The sequence below is a fragment of the Pelodiscus sinensis genome, chromosome 14 (genome assembly GCF_049634645.1).
Source record: "Pelodiscus sinensis isolate JC-2024 chromosome 14, ASM4963464v1, whole genome shotgun sequence".
Lineage (NCBI taxonomy): Eukaryota > Metazoa > Chordata > Testudines > Trionychidae > Pelodiscus > Pelodiscus sinensis.
Genome location: NC_134724.1, coordinates 28,931,750 through 28,948,154, shown reverse-complemented (window position 1 = coordinate 28,948,154; position 16,405 = coordinate 28,931,750). Strand labels below are relative to the sequence as shown.

At 36.0% G+C, this 16,405-nt stretch overlaps 1 protein-coding gene across 3 annotated transcripts in view; it reads right to left on the bottom strand.

Moving 5' to 3' along the window:
• Positions 1-16,405, bottom strand: part of TCF12 (transcription factor 12) — a 350,291-nt gene that overhangs the window by 29,288 nt on the left and 304,598 nt on the right. For all 3 annotated transcript variants that reach the window (XM_075897314.1, XM_075897315.1, XM_075897316.1), the window contains 5 exons: positions 14,723-14,828; positions 13,488-13,627; positions 13,040-13,184; positions 11,166-11,230; positions 5,006-5,084 (listed from right to left, as the gene is read on the bottom strand). In XM_075897314.1, coding sequence (XP_075753429.1) covers positions 5,006-5,084; positions 11,166-11,230; positions 13,040-13,184; positions 13,488-13,627; positions 14,723-14,828 — 535 coding nt within the window. The remainder of the gene's footprint in view (positions 1-5,005; positions 5,085-11,165; positions 11,231-13,039; positions 13,185-13,487; positions 13,628-14,722; positions 14,829-16,405) is intronic.

Genomic DNA, 16,405 nt, shown 5'->3' with positions numbered 1-16,405 from the left:
TTATCAGCTCATAATGCATCTTTTATAAAGACACTACATGTATTACCATGTCCATTAAAGACAGCTTCCTTTTAGCCACACAAATGCAATAATACAGCAATTACATTAATAAATTATGGAAATACAATCCAAAACAACTCATTATAAGAAGAGCCTGTGGGCTTGTTTCTTTAATACCAGCCAGAGCTCTGTGCCTGGAAAACTGGGAAGAAGTTTAATAAGGTTATACTTCCTTTATTCAGTGATCCGCAGTTACCCTTTAAAACAAGAGTTTCATGTTGAAAATGACTGCATCCTGCGCAACAGCAAAAACATCTTTGACATTTCCTTTCAAAGTTTAAGATGAAAACAGAATCTCTGATTTTATGTAAGCACAGATCTGCCAGGACTGTCCTAGGATTTTCTCTCAAAATAAATATCAGAGTACCATGGCGTAAACATAAATTTTCACCTCTCCTAGCTATTTTTGGTATTTCATCTATTCTCTCCTCAGCATCACCTGTCATTTCTTACTTCTGAGAATAATACTCAGTTACAGCTAACAAAAATGTTGTCTAAATATCTTTCAGAATCTTTATGCTCAGCTCAGGGACCCTACCAATCCAATGCCAAAAAAACATTTTAGTAGACAGTAACTTTTTATGGAAATCCATTAATTGCAGTTTAATGGATAGCAATGCATTACCTTATAGCAATGAATGAGTATACCACTTCCTAAAAAAAGTTTTATCCTAAATATTAGTCAAAAAGAAATAAATAAAAGCAGAATGTAAAACTGAAAACCTCAGAAAGAAAGCAGCTTACTTATCTACTCAGAATATGAAACTTCTAAACCTGCACATATTCATCTAGTGTTCAATGTACCACTTCATTTTGGACCACAGAAGTGTTATTCACTATAATTATGCCCAGAGCAAAACTATTTGGCTGGAACCCTCTCACAATAATATCCGAGTGCAACCTGCAGTTAGATACACTTCTAGTAATAATGGTGCACTTTTTTTAATATTACTGGTGTATTTTGTTTCCATGACCATGCAGGTTGCCAGATGGCACTAATTTCCTGCTTGCCTCTCCACATTAACTCTTACTGAAGTTTATTCATTAAATCTATCTATTACATTAAAAAGCATTCTGGCACCACTAGTTCTGCAGCACCCACACAACTGCAGGAAAAAACAAATAAGCCAGAGAAGTGAAGACTTCCAGGAGTCATATATAACAATCTCAGTGCTGTAGTTTTCACCTTCCCAGTCCAGCCTTCACCATGTTCTTACCTTCAAAACATATGTTAGGGCCTGCAACAGGCTTTTCCCTCCTGCTCCCTTAATTCTTTAAGTGACTGACTCTAATCCCACAGGAAGGGATTCTCAAAATGCCAGGGCTCCAATCATGCAAGTGTGTACATGTGTAATTTTATACACACATACAGGTCCCACTGAAGTGCTGTGAGAAAGGTAATGCATGTGAGTAAGATTTTTCAGGATTGAGATTCAATGCAGGCAAGGGAAAGTGAGACAAAGGAGTTACTGCTGCTCATGATTTTATTGTTGGATGACAAGATTTGGAGTTTTGCTTAAAGCTCCAGCTCTTGGAGTTTTGTTATGGTAGCCCTCCTTAAGAAATGAGCATTTCAAGTCCTCATTCTTGCAAAGAAAAGCTTGAGAAAGTGAACACTAAAGGCTCAAAAGTCAGAACGCAAATAAAAAACACTAAAGTTATTGTTTTAAAAAAGATTTGCAAAGTTTTAAGGCAATCTCAATTTCTGAATTCTTGCTCCCTGATCCCTAATTTGCAATTAAATAATGAATGAATTATGAGTTACCCAAGCCTAGAATAACTAGACAAATAAACAAGGCCTTTTAATTATATAAAAGATAAGAGAGGTGAATGCTAAGCATTCCATTAAATGTGTCAGCAGCCATTTTAGGTTTGGCAAAAAGCATCATCAGTAGTCATTCTATTTCACTTAAACTATTTTTGGTTGGGGTTTCTTTCAGCCACCAAACACCAGATATATCAAGTGTTTTAATACACTATTCAGAAAACACTATTTTTTATTTTAGGATACTTTCTGTGTTTATTTTTTATCACTTTTATCAAGTTAGTAATGGTGGAAGTTTTTTGTGTTGGTCCAGAAGAGAATGGCTGCCTAGAGTAAAACAATAAATATAATAGTAATAACTGAATTTTTCCTCATTGAATATCAGTGGCATAGTTGTGAATAAAACCCAACATTCCTAATTCATCTCAAGAAGTGGGTTGTGCCCATGAAAGCTCATGATACCATCTACATGTTTTATTAGTCTTTAAGGTGCTGCAAGACTATTTGTTGTTTTTTAAGTTTTTTCCAAGTGAGAGTAATTGGAAAAACTTATCAAAGATTGCAGTAGAATCTCTATCACAAGTAAATTTAAAATCAAGACTGACGTTTTTCTAAAAGATATGTTGATCTTTCCCTTGCAGTGGATTCCAGTGCTATTTGGCAGAGCAATTAGTGAGATCAAATTGTGAGGTTGGGGAGCTCACCTGTTGAAAAATTTAGGACACTAAGGTAGTGGTGGAGGATGAAAATCAGATGTGCATGGACTCAAGTCTCCATTCCATACAACTGAATGTTAGTTCCACCAATGAATGTCACTCAAGAAAGTCTACAGTGCTTACAAAGATTTTGCATCACTGAATAAACCTATACAGTCTGACTTGCCATCTTTGCAGAACAAGAATACACAAGCCATTTTTCTTCAATTTTATCCACTGAATCAAAGAAATACATTAATCCCTTCTTTATACAGTTCAACATGCATTTTTCAGTTATTATAGAAAAAGAAACCTAAAGCAGTCATGTAGATATGCCATGCCAGCCTGGAGATGTTCATTCATTGGCTGAAGGCATGGAAAATTAGCACAGCATCCACTAAATATAGCTAAAAGCATGGATGAGGTGAGTTTATTTACTTCTTTGATTTTTTTTAATGCAAAGATATTTATTGATTTACTTCTCTAAATGACAAGACACTTGGAGTCTTCCCACAACTTCCACTATCAACTAATTTTATAAAAGAAAAGGCTGAAAAGTGGTCAAGAAGGAAAGGAAAAATCAATTAGGAGTTTGTGTCAATACATCAGATAACTGTGAGTAGGAAAACAGGTTGATGTGAAAATTATGCCAATAATTTATCAAAATTGTACTACACGAATGAACAGGGTTAAAATTACATCATCCTGCCTATAATTCCAGTTCTTTGTTAAACAACAAATTTAAGTCAATGGGGCTTTCACAATTCTTTCTGTGTACAGAACAGCTGTTCAACTTTTACTAGACAGCTGAGGCCACTGTGTCTGTGAAAGCTGCAATACTCACTAATAGCTCTAAGCAGCTGCTCATAGTTCATCTCCACACTAGAATGCTTATTATCAAATTCACACTACTAACACACAAAGTGTGGGGGACAGAATTGGCTGCAACACTGAGTACATATTTTGAAAACTGCAAGTATGTTTCCTCACATTATGAAAATGTTTGTGAGAAATATGAATGAAAACCTGTCCTCACCCCAAAATTGAATGATTTCACAGGGTATGCATAACTTGTGTTTGAAAACTACTCCACTATTATCTTGTATTCTGTTGTGAATGTGAACAAACATAACCTCCCCACAAAAAACCCTCAAACACTGAGTGCTGTTTCTCAAAGAGTAGAGAAAAACATTTAACAAAGAATAGACTTTTTAATACAGATCAAGTTTTACCATTCTATAATTGCAAATAAGATTACTTTTATGTGATTTATTCTAAATTCCTAGCAAAACAGCATTTTTTAAATAATTGGCCAAAGACAGTATAAAATAATTATTCAAAAATGATATTATACTTATTATAACCCTAACAGCAATAAGTGTTTCAATTACAAACAAGGAAAGAAATACATCAAGGTTTTTCCCTCAAATCTGTTAAATTGAGGCTTTGGAAGATTAGATTTTTAGCAGTCAACATTTGTAAATGTCAATTTTATCACCCCCCCCCCCCCCACACACAATATTTGGAGATGATAATCAAAATTTACAGACAAGCAAAGTAAGAACAATGTTGCTAGAAAACCTCTCAGAGTTTGATCTAAGAATGTATATTTGAATTTTTGACATGTGATGTTGACAATTTATATTTTAACTGTTTAAAAATTTTAACATTCTGAATCTCAATGTCTACTGTAATTAAATCATTACTGTCTGAATTCCTACTGTGACTGCCCCTGTAATTTCCCACAACTGTGAAAATTTAAATTGATAAAACTAAAAAATGCTTCAACTCCAAAATTTCTCACACCTGAAAATTTAAACAGATAAAAAAAATCGAATTCTGCTAAGATTAGATAAATAAAATGTAAATGAGACAAAACTAAGGTTTGGAGGTGAGGGGCTTTTTTATTAGCTAAAATTGAAACTAACAAATACAGCAATGAAAACCAGTCATAATCAAGGTGGAATACTACAGGTTGAACTTTGCACACTTGGACCTGACCAATCCCAAACTAATCAATTTTCCAGACCAATGAATTTGCCGGGGCGGGGGGGGGGGGAGGGGAGAGAAGGCGTCAATGCTGCCTCTCTGCTCCCAACTCCCCGAGCACTCTACCACTCCAACACAGGCCCCTCTGGGGCTCCATTGCTTCAGCTCACAGAGCCTGCTGGGGGGCCACACTGGGGCTCTGTTTTTCTCTAATCCAGCAACACTTCTGGCTCTAACCTGCTGGTTATTTACCATGAGTGCTCCAACCCCTGGTTGCCAAAGATGCTTGACCAGGGATGTTGCCTGACTAGCAAAGTCCAGATTAAAGAGGTTAAACCTGTAGTACATTCTACAAATCATAAACTGAAAGATTACTGTCAACAGCCATAGTGCCATTAGATATGCATGGAAACTGTCCTGGATTTCATCGAGAAGTCAAACCAACAAAGACATTTTCAAAATAGCAAGTAAATTATTGACAAGCTGTAGATCCTACCTGTGAGAGGTGATGGTGATCCAACAGGTGTTGATGGATTTGAAGGAAAGCTACTGCTTGTATGGTCAGGAGAATAAATCTAACAACAAAAGGATGTACACATTTATCAATACCTATCTCAGTTTACGTAAAAATAAAAATCTGTTTATTTGGATTCATTTTTATACTTTCAGTTGAAACCACGGTTAATTTGGTTAAAAGACTGGTTCATTAAATCATAGCTGTTTTAATACTTGGAAGGTATTAAAATAGCCACAGAGTCCACAGAGATTTTGTTTTTAAGTAGTTATAAAAAAACAGCGCCAAATATGCTTTTTACAAACTCCAGGAACTTTAGTATTAAATTCAAGAAGAATTGTGGAAGTCAAGTTAACAAGTCTACAGATACAGGACTGAACTCTAATTACCAGTGTCACCTACCAAAATAAAATAATCAAATTATGCTGTTATTAATATTAATTTGCACATAAAGATTCTCTTTGATTGATAGACAAATAGCTTCCAACAAGTACACATAATATTTAAAACTATTACTAACTTGGCAACACTGTAAATCTTTTTCTATGCTTTGTATCAGTAGTTTACAAAGTTGAATCATGGACCCGCAACACTCTGTTTATCTAAGCATCCGTAGCTATGGAGTCTCATAGCTTCTATTGGCTGCAGTTTGCCATTTCTTGGCTGGACATGGCAAACCACAGCCAATGGAAGCTGCGAGGCTCCGAGGGTATGGACATTTAGATAAACAAAGCTTCACGGGCCTGCCAGCATCTTACTCCGGTGGGCCTCCAACCCAAATCTGAAAAACCACTGCTTTATATAATAAGACAGCAGGGTGACTTTGGATAAAACAGCAAATTAAATCTAAATTTCCAATTAATATCTAAAATTGCAAGCTCCTTGAAAATCTATTCTGGACAAGGAACTGGACAGATCCAGGAACTAGTAATGGGATACGGAATACAGTCATAGAATAGGTCATGAGTTCAAATCTCTATCACTCTTGGGCTAGAAGAGACAAAAACATTTTATCCTTTAAACTTAAAAAACAACAAATGGTCTGGTAGCACTTTATAGACTAATGAAGCATGTAGATCAGGCATGTCCAAAGTCCGGCCCGGGGGCCAATTGCGGCCCGTGTTCCGGTTTAATACGGCCCCCCAGGTAATTTGCCAATATCTGTCTTTTATGGCCCCCAACGAATCCATATGTATTGAGATGAATACATTGTAAAATCTCAGTTAATGTCAGTTGGTCTAAATCAGTTATAAATATATTTGGACACAACATGTATAGTTGGTGTTATGTTCCTGTTCATATTTTTTGAACTTAAAAGTTGACAGACAACCTTTATTACCAATAATATGTAATGTACTTTACAATGTTCCTGACATATATTTCAGCTTCCTGGATTTTTTTTTTTCATCTGGCCTTCAGATATGAAATGCAGAGTGATTTAACACCTGTTTAGATTTGTCATCCATGTGACGAAATGAAAAGTATGCCGTTTGCAATAAACTTTGCATAAAATAGTTAATTTGCATTTAATTGTAATGGTTCAAAGAATGTCAGGCAAAATGGTCGGCCCTCACGCATGTTCACTTCATCAAATCTGGCCCTCTTTGAAAAAAGTTTGGACACCCCTGATGTAGATGGTATCATGAGCTTTTGTGGGCACAGCAGCCCACTTCTTCAGATGACTGGAATATTTTTTTTCCTTTAGAAGGGTGTTTTGCAGTCTCAGACTGCATTCACCACTCTACTCACTGGTCCATTCCATTTAAAGTTATAACTTTGCACAAACACAATCTCACATTTCAGTGGTAAAATGACAATAAATTGGAAGCCAGTGGATTAGTATTATATTTCCAGAGCTGTCAAAAGCAGGACTTTCTACGCTGCATATACTTTCTTGATCTTTCATAGTTATAAAAGTTGATAAACAAAAAATACCACACATAACTCATTTTGCCCACGTGAGCTAGAGAGGAAAATATATGTAAACCCTCCCCTGGAAATATTCAACAGATCAGTGACTTAAATGAAAGAACTTCTACTAAGTATAAAATTACAACTAAGTATTGATTACAGTGTCTTGCAAAATTTGCTATGTAAACTGAAAAAATTCCAAAGAAAGGGGTGCTATATACACGACATAAATTCTATGTCTGAACAAAACATGTCATGCCAAAAGAAAATTTGTTCTTATCATGCATTAAATGGTGGGGACAGTTTGGTTTGTTGGAAATGGTGTATGTTTCTTTGAGAGAGAGAAAGAGAGAGAGAGAGACAGAGAATGGAAGAGGGGGACTATTTAAGTCCATACTGGTGAAGGAAATGCCCTCTTTTATCTGGACCACATAAAAAAGCACCAAATCTGACACCCATGGGAGTAGATAAATACCAGGGTTTGTTATGATCTGCTCTGTGATTTACTCTAGTCACTCCCAACTTGTGGGGAAGGAAAGGATTTTTCCTTCCGCATCAGATTGGCCAAAGTGACATGGGGGCTTTTTGCCTTTCCTACAGCAGTTGGAGACTTTGTCAGAGTGAATGTGAAATGGGGGCTAGAATGTCATATAGCAATTTATTTTGTAGGCCTGAGAAGGTTGCCCAGATCAAGTACTCTACAGGGAAGGGACATAAGGATCAGATGAAATGGATCAGTAAAGGATTTAAAAAGAGGTATTAAAGAAGTGGAAATGGGGCCAGATTGGAACTCCTATCACTGGTATGGCCGGATCCAAACCTGTCTTTATAGCCCCCACTTCTCCCAGCCTTTATTCAGAAGGGGACACAATTTGATAAAATCCCAGCAGTGAGTTGGCCAGGGACCAGTATGGGTAAAGTGGGAGGGCTGACATCAACTTCCCCCAGTGGGTGTACTGAACGTACATGGATCATGGAATTACCTGTACTGCACATTTTTATCTGCCAGATACGCCCAGACATTTAGGAATAAAGTTGCAGCCTAATTAAACTGCATCTAGTGACTCCTGGCCTTCTTCCAGCATAGCCACTTTTTCAGCTGTCTACGTAGCAATCTTTTTAAAATATCATTCTTAAAAGAAAAAAACTGTTAAAAGCCGCAGGTTAAATATAAATTAGAACTCATTCTGCATGCAACCCATGGCTGCTATATTATTAAATGACCAACGATGAACATCTCTGACACCTTCTGCCAGGCTTAAATGGTAACATGACTCGTTTTACTGCAACAAATGAAACTCCTCCTCCTATCAGTCATGGTCCATTCCAATCAGCAGGGTGCCAATATGCCAGTATCTAATGAAAGGAGTCTTAGACAAAAGCTGCACAATTGAGAGCCCACAGCGCCAAACCTCAGAGCTGTTAGTCCAATTTTTTAAACACTACAGTGTACATTTCAGTTAAGCTTTGTTATGTTAATGTTATTGAGTCTAAAGCAACAAAGAAACTTAATTCATGAATTACTTTTAAAAGTCAACTTCCCTACATTTTCTTTTCTTTTCTTTAGTTAGGAGACCACTTGCCATTTAACTATCCAGATCACATGAAGGCCTGTACCCTAGTACTGAAGTAGGAATCAAAACATAAGTTATCACAAAGAGGTCTGATATAATCAACAAAGTTAAACAGCCCTCCTGTTTGATCTCCTCTAAATTAAAGACCAAGTGTTTTGATTTGGTATTAGGCACTGAAATAAACCAGATGTTTCTCCCTCCATATAACCCTCCATGGGCAAACTCTTAAAGGGTTATTGTTTGGCAAATGTTCAGGGAAACACATCAGAAATGGCACAAATGCCCAGATTTTCTTTTCTTCCTATCTACACTAGTTCATTATCCAAACTAATGCATAATCCACAGGGCTTTGGGAACTTTGTGTAAATACTTTCATGAACAATTCTCTTTCTTGCCTACCCTGAGATTAAGACCACAATTATCCAGGCTTAAACCTAAAATAAAAGAACCTTTGCAAATGTATTATCTGGCCTTACATGTTTAATCACTCAGTATTCTGTATGGTCTTTAATACCTAAACGGAGGAAGAAATGTTATAGCCTCTGATGTTTCACACATGAAAGGCCTTTGTAAGATGTACCTCAACAGAATCTTAAAACTAGAAATTCTTCCTAATAATACTAGTGGTGGTGTTTAATATCTAAAAAGACAGATATTGGCTTTAAAAAAAATCAATAGGATTTAAGTATTTTAAAAAAGTCTTTGCTAACTCAGATACACTTTCACAAAGTGCATTAGCCTCTGAAATGTAAACACATCATTTTCATTTCAAACATTATTATTCCCTTTCTCAAAAAGGATTTTGCTATATTACTTACTGAACAGTTGTGAAAAGTGTGCTCTGTGTGTGTACTGGTGGTAAAAGAAGCAGATGGGATGAAGCAAGGGATTTGAAGTGTGCAGACTATGGCATGCACTGATAGAGCAGATGGAATGCATCACCATCGGCTATGACAGAAATGATTTATGGAATGACCTGGCTGCTCCTGCTAAGCAACAACATAGGATGACAGAACTAAGTTACTATGACAACCAAAGCCCACCCACCAGTTAGATTAAACATTCCTGACCTGACTTCCACTCTCAGTAAATTTGGAATTTTCTCCAAACATAAGTTTAGTTTTCTCAGCTAGTCACAGAAAGAAAAAATATCTGTGGATCTGTTCAAAAGAAAAACATGGAGAGCAAGTAAAAACTTCACAAGGTCACACAGGTCTGGGCTGGACCACAAGGCCGAGATTTTGACACAAAATTTGGCCAGACTGTGGAACCATATACGCCCTAGCAGAGCTGCACAATAATATACACAGCAGGATGCATGTAGGAACTGTTATTTCCAAGAAGCTTTTCATTCAGATTCAGCAGAGCCAAAAAAGGCCCAAATTCTTTACTAGATGGACATTTAAAGATGACAAACAGAGTTCTACCCTCTGCTCTCTGATCCAAAGAAGCAACAAGATAATATTCTTCTCTCCAAAGCACATCAGTTTTAGAGAAATCCACTACTTGCTATGGACATCAGTAGAGTCCATCTGACATTATCAGAGCTGGTCATTCTCTAACATATGACAATCAGAGAAAAGCAACATTAAAATAATCTGCAGGAGTTTGCATATTTGCATGAAGTGGGCTGAGATGGGGAAAACAAAGCAGCCCAAAAATGGTCTCTTGCAACTGCAAAGGAGTAATTTTTATCTCTTCAATCAGGATTAGGCTTCCAGTGTGTTAAGCAACAGAAATCTGTAGAGCTTTTCCAGCTATCATCCACAGATATGGAATTTTGTCTATACAGAACATTGTCAGACACTAAATATAAACATTTTCAAAATGTTCTGTACCAGAAACCATTCTATTAAAAATAAATGTTCCTTTCATACTATTAATACAAACTGTTTTACTGCATATAATAAAATAATAATAATAATAACAACAACTACAAAAACTTAAACAATTTCAATAGACTAGGAACTTACAATGTTTCACTTCAGGACTTCATTTTATTTTATTATTTGCAATGCCATCTTCCAGTGATTGAAACTAGCTTAATAATTGGCTTGCACAGATTTTGCCTTTCAGATATGCAATACAAATCCCCATTTTAAAATGCCCCATAAATTACTGTTGAATAACTTAGAGCACATATAACTTGACATTTCATTTACTAAGTAAAATTTTTTTTCTCCTACAGTTCCCACTGAGCATGCACTTTGAACCTTGTGCCTAATTTTGCCCTCAGATAAATTTCATTGACTTGAACCAGAGTTGTATGTACATCTCACAGAAAAATAATTGCTTTATAATTAGACCAAGTAGCCAGCATCTGTAAATTTTGCTTTGTACACACAACTTTCCAATAAGTGTTTATCCTTGATACTCTAATCTTTCACAGAATATGCAAATGCCTAGCAAAAATTCTGATGGGCATATTCCACAAATAAAAGTGATAATTTCCATTTTCTTTCACATGGACATAATGTACACTAGTGTATCATGGAGTGCTATGCTAACACATTAGGTTACTGTATTTTGGACATATTGAACTGTAGATATTCATAAGTAACAAAAAGGTAACTATGAATAAAGGAAACCATGATGGCCATTTTAAACAAGATGTGGTCCAAATTAGTCTGAAGACTACGTTTATAATCATTACTTACAGATGCCAATGCCTTTCCAAGTGCATCACCCGTCTGTGAGCTTCCAGTCCCATTTCCTCTGTTTCCTGGAATGGGAAAATAAACACAACATTTATTTTCAGGCCAAAGAACTAAGTTTCTTTACATTTTAGCAAATACAGTTGGACACACTATCACAGCTTTAATGGGACACTGTCAGGATTTCATGATTAACCTCATGTCAATAGAACATGTTTTCATTATATTAAAACAATGTGAGTGAACACAGTCTTGTGTTTAGATTTCAGTAATCTCATTTCCCTGCACCATTTGCAGCTCGAACACAACATCACAAGGATGAGAAATCAAAGCTAGTCAGGGACAAGAGTGAAACCGCGTTGCCTAGTTTCATTATCCAGGCTGAGTGAAACACAAAGGAAAGCAGACTGAAAAATATTTTTAAATTAATGTTAGTAATATAAAGTAACAAGAAAGGGTCACAAATTTAATAGCTTCTGTAGGCAGGTCAATTCCTCTATTCTCTCCAACAAGATTCCTGTTTATCACCTTCCCAAACTTTCTATTTCAAGAATTCTCTGCCACTTCACCCTGCATACTATGGACTCATGTCTTCCCATTCCCACCTGTGGCACATGCCAAAGTCTCCATGCACTCCCTCATTCCAAAGGCCATCAAGTTGAGCATAAGGTCTCCTCACAAGCTCAACCAATTATAAACACAGATAAGGAATTTTTTGTTTCAAAATATAAATATTTATTTGCATATGTCTAGTCAAGAGTGCAGATAAATTCTGCACACATCAGGTTCTGCCAGCAAAAAATGCACTTTCATACAAAGCTGTGCAAAATGTTCATCATGAAATCCAAATCATGCATCAATCACCTGATTTTACGTTTTATAATAAACTTCAAATCTCACACTGGAGTCACAGAAAGCTTTATAAACTAGATTCATTTAAGGATCCAGGTCTATGATATGCTCCCAAATCAGGGTAAATATAATCAGTTAGACTAATTTCTACTTACACCAAGACTGAACGCAAAGCTGATTGTGAACCCATAGAAAACTGAAAAGCTCCTCTGCAATCTTAAGAATGTAAACCATTGTATTAATAAGTGATGTTATGAGATACATCATTATCCACAAATATCCATGAAAAGAGAAAAAAATATGTATTGTATTCTTAAAACATTAGGGCCCTACAATTGCTTCCTATCTGGGTGTCTAATTGGGGATGAGATGATTACATGGCCCTCTGCTACCAAACGGTGTTAGGGGAAGCCAAGAGTCCACATTTCTAGTCTGTGGATAAACGGTGAAGGGATTAAAGAGAGTTTAATCCCAGTGACCTTCTTCCTTTGGCCCTGGCTAGTGATCTGAAGCAACATAGAGGGAGAGGATACATAATACACTATGAACAATTTTTGTAGCAGGCCCTCTTCAAAGACAAAATGCTTAAAGTCACCACAACGCTCCATTAATATAGCAATGGCATCTCTATCACAAACCAGTAGTTATTTACATACTATTTAGACTCTGAGATCACAAAGGCTGAGAGACCACTGGCCACTGGCATTAAATGGGTGCAATGTTTCAGTGCGTCTAAAATCAGTTAAATATATTAGAAGCCAACTTAAGCTAAACAAATTTAATACAAACCAGCTTAAAGGTCTACATTGGAGTTATGGGATGGTTGCACTGAGTCAAGTAAGTTGGTTTTAAAAATATCCCTCCTTTAGTTAACCAAAGCACTAATTTGCATTCAGACCAACTCTACGTCTTAGTACGAGATATAGAGCTAAAAAAAAAAAATTAAAAAATTAAAAGGTACCTTTTATCTAAATAACTTCAAATTGTACCTCAATAATTCTTATTTAATCCTAAGAGCATCTTACCCAGTATATTATCTGATCCATTGATGGGTGGAGTATGTGAGGCAGCAACATAAGGTGAACTACTGGTACTGCCGCGATGGAAGCTGGACATTGGAGGAAGACTGGCATTTATATCTGTAGGTGAGACTGAATGTGGGGGATAGCTCTAGAAAAAAGCAAACCAAATAAGATCCAATTAAGCAGAATCTTTAAATACATTTATATATCTTGGTATGACACCGTCACCTAAGAAAGGGACTAGCTGTCCATCAGCCAAACAAGCCATTCCACTACCAAAAATCATGGTAAAATTATACAGTACATAAAAAAGATGCAACAAAATCAAGGTTTTGATTTCTGACAAATCTAATTTTGAATTCACAGTACTAGAAGATCAGATGGGAAATTAAACAGATCCGTCTCCAGAAATGTATTTACATATGCTACTGTATTAGCCTTTGTAACTTACCAAGCGGTCATGTGTGTGTAGACTGCCATAACTGCTAGACTGTGACATGTGAGAAGAAGAGCCTCCCAGCATTCCACCATAACCAGGCTGGCTCATTCCATTGGATGAATTCCAAAGGTCAGAAGAGTTGTGGGTACCATCTATTTTTTTAACAAAAGAAAAGATCTCTCTAATATGAGAAGTGTAATGAGTTTTTCTTTCCTTTACATTGCTTAAAAGTACATAATTCACCAACTCAATTGAATATCAGTACTGAAATAGGGAATAGTTAATACAGAGTCTCCCATTCTGCTACCACGCTGTGTTGCTATATTTAAAAAAATGAGGCTTTATAGCTGAAATACAATCCAATGACAGCTGAGAAAATACCAAGTACTCTGCTAATTACAAAGACCTTCAGTAAGGCCAGATTTACATCAAGAGACAATAAAAATTCCAGACTTTAAAAAAAACAACAACCTTGATGCTTGGCTAAGTAATGCTCCCCATAAATATACAGTGGGAAAAGATTCCTCAATCCATAATAGGCAATTTATATTGGCTAAAACATTCTAACACTATACAATAAAAAGGTTCCATAATAGCAGACTTGAATAACTGATAATTGCTACATTATATAAGCCTGAAACCCAAGTGTGTCAGCACTGTTTTCCTTCAGCAATAAAGACTGCATTGACATTGTACACTTCAGCACTTACGATATTTACAGTATCTCATCTCAATACCTCATCTCACCAACAAAGAGCTAAACTGAGGAAATGTGGTCCCAATCTCATGAATTCTGGTCCCTGTTTTTGTGCAATCCAAAGTCATCTGTATTTTTGGCATAGTGAAGACATGAGCATTCACTGAGAACCCAGATTGTTAACAGATATTGTACAACCAAACTCCAGAATGACCAAGAAGCCCACACGTCGTTTATCACTATCGTTCTGGTGCGTTGTTCTGAAACCTCTACAAATCAAAGAATGGGGAATTCTGTCCATCTGGCCTGCTGGATAATCCCTTTAAATTGCAGTCAGCAATTAATGTCACAAACAAACCTTTAAATCAAAGAACAGCTTCTTTCATTCAACATTTTGTAGATGTATACAAAATTCAACTCTAGGACCCAGCACAATTCCTTAGCTTCTCTAGAAATGTATTTATTACATTATTCGATGCAACAAATTTCTGCCATTTCTGCCAAAAGAACTAATTACAAATATTACTGTATTTAGAGGTACTTTACTTACCTTGCATAAAGAAAGTGCTGGCAAACATACTGCTTGGTGGTTTAGGAGATGGGTAAGTTGGAGATTCTCTATTGAAATCATCAGAACTTGGAGATGGTGCATATACCTAAAAAATGGAAAAACATCAAAAAGCCTGGATGTAATATTTGGCTGTCAAACATAACAACGTGCTAATACAGAGACTTACATTAAAGAGAACACTACTAGCAACTTCCAATATTTAATTCATTTGTTGACATTATTTAGTTTTTAGCAAGTTGCCAAAGTATTACTGTGATCTTAACATCACACTTTCAGGTGAGCCAATTCAACCAGGTGGCCTGATAAAAACCTAAGTGCTGATTCTGCTTATAAAGCACACATCTCACACAGAAACAAAACAGCGGTTCCAAAAATAACTAGCAATTTTAAAATAACTCTATTCTTGGTTGCATATTTAACTAGCTGGAATCCCAACTAAGATAAAACATTCATGTCTAGTGAAACAGTTGGGAATTTAGTGTTACTATTCAATCAGAAACCTGTCTAATTTTTTAGGGTTATAGGGGAGGTGGGGAGCAGGAAGGAGGAAGTAATGCAAATCTGTATCCTGTTGGGTGATTTTAAAACTTCAATATCAAATAACCTTGGCAATCTGGCACAGCTTTTAAAAATCTTGTTTTTATTTGGCAGTGGAGTGCCAATATCTTTTGGTAAGCCTATGTCACACAGTATGTTAAAATAAAAAGGTTATTTAAAAATACTCAGTTTTGCTTCTCCTCATCTCCTAAAATAAACTAATTGATGTATAGGCTTCAAATAAAAGTCTAAACTTAAGTGCATAAAAAGTAAGCCAAAATTGTTAAGTGCATATTTTTTGTGTGTGCATATATATGCCTATGCACACATACATACAGATAGGTCACTCCCCTATCATTGTAACAGGCTGAGTACCCATACAGAAGAAGAGAGAGAATAAAAAAAAGTGTCTTTGACTACCACCAAAGACTAGGAAACCTCTATTGTAGTTTGCAAGGGTGAATGTTCTGATATGAAAATTTACAAAGTTAAGCAGGTCACATCTTATATTTATTTGCATACAAATACCCAGAATGCTTTGCAACTCTGCTGTTGTCAGATCAAATGGCTTGGCATGTGTTTGGAGAGAGTTATTTTATGTAACGTGACTGATTCACCATTACTTTACACAAATTTAACACTGATGCATCTCTAATAAAAAGAGCTGAGGTGTATGAGTGTATGAAACACTGGTAAACAATGGCATCTTCTCTATCTAGAACTGAGTCTCAAAGTATGGGAAGTACAGTGGATACATTTCACCACTTTTCACATCTCTCTCTGCTTTTGCATTCATGTTTTGCAATCAAACTCAAGAGGACACTTTTGTTTGTATGTTTTTATTATTTTGGGTACAAAGATAGTGCTTCCAAAGATAGCTATTGTTCAAATTGATGGCTTTTTTTTTTTACTTCCAAATTTTTAATGCCTGGAAATAAAGAAATTTTACAAGGGAAAATGCATGACAAAATGTTATAAACTGTGTTAAGAGTATGAATGTATTTATGGTACATAAATCTACATATCAACACACACTTCACACATACTCAAAACAAAAGTGACAAGACTGTCAAATTTTAAATGCTCACAATCACAAAGCTACGAACATATTAGGTAAAACTGGCT